This window comes from Camelina sativa, chromosome 18 (assembly GCF_000633955.1).
Source record: "Camelina sativa cultivar DH55 chromosome 18, Cs, whole genome shotgun sequence".
Taxonomy (NCBI): domain Eukaryota; kingdom Viridiplantae; phylum Streptophyta; class Magnoliopsida; order Brassicales; family Brassicaceae; genus Camelina; species Camelina sativa.
This window is the reverse complement of record NC_025702.1, coordinates 19,642,401-19,647,956: the sequence shown is the minus strand read 5'-3', so window position 1 is coordinate 19,647,956 and position 5,556 is coordinate 19,642,401. Positions and strand designations below refer to the sequence as shown.

At 32.5% G+C, this 5,556-nt stretch overlaps 1 protein-coding gene across 2 annotated transcripts in view; it reads left to right on the top strand.

Moving 5' to 3' along the window:
• The window catches only part of LOC104762703 (AP2-like ethylene-responsive transcription factor AIL7), a 6,190-nt gene continuing 2,246 nt past the window's right edge, over positions 1,613 to 5,556 (top strand). The window contains exons 1-7 of one of the 2 annotated variants that reach the window (XM_010486044.2): positions 1,613 to 1,858; positions 1,960 to 2,123; positions 2,530 to 3,118; positions 3,493 to 3,575; positions 5,198 to 5,206; positions 5,292 to 5,380; positions 5,479 to 5,552. In XM_010486044.2, coding sequence (XP_010484346.1) covers positions 1,985 to 2,123; positions 2,530 to 3,118; positions 3,493 to 3,575; positions 5,198 to 5,206; positions 5,292 to 5,380; positions 5,479 to 5,552 — 983 coding nt within the window. In that variant the 5' untranslated portion in view covers positions 1,613 to 1,858; positions 1,960 to 1,984. Of the gene's footprint in view, positions 1,859 to 1,959; positions 2,124 to 2,247; positions 2,411 to 2,529; positions 3,119 to 3,492; positions 3,576 to 5,197; positions 5,207 to 5,291; positions 5,381 to 5,478; positions 5,553 to 5,556 lie in introns of those variants that run through there. The other variant, XM_010486045.2, reaches the window with a different exon arrangement.

Genomic DNA, 5,556 nt, shown 5'->3' with positions numbered 1-5,556 from the left:
TTAATTCTAATCACAACGGTAACAAAACACAATATTACGATGGGACTAGGCGCGCGGCTGCTTATATGTTCCCATCGGTCGAGAGAGCATCATGACTAGCTAGCTGGCTTGGAACAATAAAAGCTCCAAGAAGATATCTCTCTCTTAAGGAAACCAATATCTATATATAACGAACAGATGAATGATTATGAGATATTGACATTATATGCAAGTCACGCATATTGTTTAATTTGGTGATTCAAAAATCAAAATGCATGCAGTGGGTTCGGATTATGTCTCCTGTTGAAAAGCCCATCCTGTTAAGAGAGTTTTTGTGAACAGTTGGCAACATTAAGCCATGAACTTGGGTATAAAGAAGAAAAGCTTCACTAGTAATAATATAGTATAGGCATTACCAATTTGCTCAAATTAAACAAGACGACATCAAGCCTTCATCACGTGCCTTAATTGCTGGGCCAACCTTTTTGTTGCACTTATTTGAAATTAAAATTTGTGATTTTTGACAGAGTGAACCCGCCGAAGCATCTGAAAGGTTGTCTCCACCACAGTCCACAGCCACATTCCATTTTCTTAACTTTCTTTTTTTTTTTTTTTTTTCTCATTCAATGACTGGAATTTTTGTTTTTCTATTGCATGAAGGACAAATGGGAAAACGTGGGACATAATCAAATAGTAAATTATCTAATTTGTTCATCGACATTAAACGATAATGGAGTTATGAACCCATATACTGTACTACGATTAATTAATTTTACTACTAAAATAAAATAAAACTAGAGTTACTACGGTTTTGTAATAATCAAAGTTACTTACACTACTTACATTGGTCACTCGGCCCAGATATTCTGCGACCTTTGTTCCAGACAAAATCTATCTTCCGCAGTGCTAAAACCACCTCCACTCACCTAAAAACATTATTTTATAAGAGATTTTCAACTTAACTAATGAAAATGTAAACAAAAGACCTTGGTAATTACTAATTTAAACTTGGTTATAGTTACAATATATAAACACATACATAACTACATATGTACAACTTTGGGGGTAGACTAAGACTACGTGGTGTATATTTTATTAGGAAAGGAAACTAGATTAATTTATACTCCCTCTGTCTCTTCAAATTAATGTTTTATAATATTTTTTTTGTCCCACAAAGATTGATGTTTTATAAACTTCAAGAAGTAGTCATTGAAATATTTAAAATTTTGAATTGTTATTGGTTTAAAATTAAATAATATTTCTTTAGTCAAAGAAAAAAATATATTTAAACTCAGTTTTCATTGTTTTTTTAAAATGTGTAAAAATTTATAAACATCAATCTTTATCATTATCACTGACATAAAGAGTATTTATTACGTAATTAGTAAAAACTTCCATCATACCATAAAAAAATGAAAGAATATTCAGATATGTGATTACCAACTCTTATGATTTACCGTAATAATATCACTAATCCAACAATAAATGTTTTTGTGTCTTGGTAGCATTTTNTTTTTTTTTAAAAAAAAAAAAAAAAAAAAAAAAAAAAAACTCACTCTTTATAAGAAAATCTTCTCCTTTCCTTTTTTTTTTCTTAACTTCACATTCTTCTCTATATATCCTTGACTCCAACTGCAATTTGGCTAACTTTTTTCCTTTTGAGTCAAAAAAACTCACTGCAAGTTTCTCTTTGTTTTATTAGAAAAATAAATCAGTCTTTAAAAAGAGCTTTTTATATGCCTCTACATCTTCTTCCTTCGTCTTCTCTTTAGCTCTCTTATGTAGTACTGTTTTCTCAAATCATTCGTACAAAAATGCAAAATCTGAACCACTTCCAAAGCTAAAGCTAAAGTAGAGAGACTGTAACGCTCTTTTTCAGGTTTTTAACTTTTTTTCTCACTTCTATTGGCTTTTTAATTTTATTTTTGTATGTCAAGGAGTTGCTTTCATTAATCATATTTTTTTTGTTTTTTTCTGCAGATAATTTCACTTTGAATCTTTGTTGATGGCTCCTCCTCCAATGACCAATTTGTTAACGTTTTCTCTGTCACCAATGGAGATGTTGAAATCACCTGATCATTCTCACTTTCCTCCTTCTCCTTACGACGTTTCTTCAACTCCTTATCTCATCGATAACTTCTATGGTAAAAACAAAAAAACTTCAAAACTCTGCTTTTTCTTTTGGTTCTTTAAACCCAGTAGTAGTAGTAGTAGTGACGTATATTATTATGCTCTCTGTTAACCGACTTATCCCCTATATAAGCGAGTCGCTAAACTCATATAGCCTCCTTTCTCCTCCTTTTCTCGGCTGCTGAATTTGTCTTTTTCCCCAAGAAAGAAAAAACAAAAAAAACAGAACAAGCTTTGTAGAAAAGAGACCTGAGTCCTAATCTTTGCTTTTCCATAAGCAAAACCATCATCTATTTTTTTGGTATACTATACAACGAATATGAGAATCTCTTTTTCTTAGTTAATTTTTCATGTACGTGTGTTGTTGGTTTATATAGTTAAAAGTTGCTAACTTTTGTTTTGTTTTGTTTTGATTTAAAGTATTCAAAGAAGAAGCTGAGGAGATAGAAGCTGCTGCATCTTCAATGGCGGCGGATTCAACAACCTTATCCACTTTTTTCGATTCACAAATCCTTTCTCAGACTCAGATTCCAAAGCTCGAAGATTTTCTCGGCGATTCCTTCGTCCGTTACTCCGATGACCAGACCGAGACACAAGACGGCTCTTCTTCTTCTTCTTCTTCTCCCCTCACTCGATTCTACGATCTACGTCACCACACCGTTACCGGAGGATTCTTCTCCGATCATCATCATCAACACGATTTCAAGACGGTGAACTCCTGCTCAGAGATCGTCGTCGATGACTCAGCCTCCAACATCGTTGCGACTCGTCTCTCTGTTCAGGCGGCGGGGAAGTCATCATCAACCACGGCGGAGCTAGGGTTTAACAACGGTGGTGCAACCACCGGAGAAGCTTTGTCTCTGGCGGTTAACAACAACACATCAGATCAACCACCTCAGAGCAACAAGAAGACTTCAGCTTCTACTAAAAAGGAAACATCGGATGATTCGAAGAAGAAGGTTGTCGAACCATTGGGACAAAGAACTTCGATTTATCGAGGAGTCACCCGGTAATATTTTTATTTTATTTTATTATGAGTCTATTTTCATATTAATTACTAATCAAGTTCATCTTTTTATATGTAATTGCAATGTGAAGATCTAAGTCAAAGTTTTGATATTTATCTTGTGAGTGGGGGAAAAAGATTGAAACTTTTTAGATTTTGGGTTTTATAAATGGGGGTCTTGTTGGAGATTGACTGATCAAGTTAAGTTTTTAATTGTTATCATGGGAAATGTAAAGTAAAATGCAATGTGGAGTGAGTAGCCAAGGATTAGTTCAATATTCAGAGTTTTGTTTTGTGGGTGGGTAAATGATTTTGATTTAAGAAAGTATTATTGAATTGAGTTCAATTATATATGTAAGTATGTTTGATTGATGCAGACATAGATGGACTGGGAGATACGAAGCTCATCTATGGGATAACAGCTGTAGAAGGGAAGGTCAAGCCAGAAAAGGACGTCAAGGTAGTAAATTAATGGATACTTCTCATTCTATATTCTATTCTTAAAAGTGAAAAAAACATATGAAACTATTTCTTGATTTATTTGCTTGATTAGTATGGAATTATTGATGTTGGCATTTCAAAAAGCACCAATTAGCAAATCAAGATGATAAACTCGATCTCACCTGTGTCAATCTAACTTTTGATTAGGCTAAGCCAAAACTTTTTTTATTTTTTCTTTGATTGTCTCTTTTGAGTCTTTTTAGTTCTTCTGATGAAAACTAGTTTTATTGGGGTTGAGAAAACATTTTTTCCTTAAACTTTTATGGTTGGGGGAAACAAAAGGCTCTGGAAGCAGTACAAAGCTTTTGTCAAAGAAAGAGTGAAAAGAGAGATGCATGCAAAGGATTCAATAAATATAAACTACTTAAAAAGCTTTTTCTTTTAGGTGACTGATATGTCCATCTCTTTATGATGATTGATAGACTTTGGTATTATGGGCATAATGTCAAGGAAATAACCAAAATTCAAACAGAAAGGGCTTTGCAATAATATAGAATAGAATATGTAAAAAATTAAATATATATTTGGTTGAGTTTTTCCATCACAACCCAACTCACAAGGGTGCCGCCATTTTTGTTCCTTGTCTTTATTAGAGCTATCTTTGAAAATCTCTCTCATTTCACCTTGTTATGGGGACCCAATGCTGATACCTTGTATGATGCAATCTCTGTTTCCTTGATTGACATATTTTTGTACCCACTTTTGACCCCTTTATTCCAATTATATGATATATGTATGACCTAAGTTTACTGCATACACCATATATTACAGGCATGTGATGTGAAACTATTTAGACACTATGCGTATGTTTTTTTTTTTTTGGCTTTTTGGGTTTGGAATTGATTTTTTTTTTAAATCTTTCTGGTTAGATTTTTTTTTTTTTTTTTGGTCAACGAAATCTTTCTGGTTAGATAGAGATTGATATTGTAGGGTTTCCTATGTCTATAATGTGTCAGATTGATTTGTGTCTTGTGTTCACATCGCACACAAAAGCAAAGTGTGATGTGAAGTTGTGAACAAGGTAGGAATCTAGCTTTGACCCTAATCAAATCTTTCTTCCCTTTTTTCTTGTATTTTATTTTTGTGGTAATATGATATTTACCATGATTTTGTTTGTAATAAGTAGTAAATATGTAGATTCAAGAACATGACAAGTTATGAGTATGTGTTGGCTAAACCTGTCTTTCTTTGTTGAGAAATTCTTTTAAATATCACTAAAATTTTTTTTTTCTAAAAATACCACATTTTAGTTTTTTTTTTCTAAAAATACCAAAAACACAAAAATTGATTTTTAAAGATATAAATTTTTTTCTTTTAGGTTTTGGTTGACACATTTAGTTTTAGAGTATAGTTTTTAGGGTTGGGGTTTAGTATTTAGAATTTAGGTATTAATTTTTAGCATTAGAACTTTAATTCAATTATATGGTATTTTTGGAAAAAATTACATATTAGTAGTATTTTTGGAAAAAAAAACTAAATTGTGATATTTTTGAAATAAAAACCAATTTTAGTGGTATTTATGACAATTGCCCTTCTTTGTTTTGCATGTACTTTTGAATACATCGCGGCCGGCCTCAACAGTGTACTTAGGTAAGAAAGATAATACTCTATTGACAAATTTCTTGAACTGATATATCGAGTTTGGAAAGTAATGTCCATTTTGAATTGATTCAAGGTGGATATGACAAGGAAGATAAAGCAGCTAGAGCCTATGACTTAGCAGCTTTAAAATACTGGGGTCATATTGCTACTACAAATTTCCCGGTTTATATGTTCTTCCTTTTTGCTCTGTTTTGCTAACTTTGTTTTGATTTTTCGTATGCTGCCCATTACTTACCTTGTCATCGGTCTATCAATTTTAGGTAGCTAGTTATTCAAAAGAACTTGAGGAAATGAATCACATGACCAAGCAAGAGTTCATTGCATCTCTTAGGAGGTGA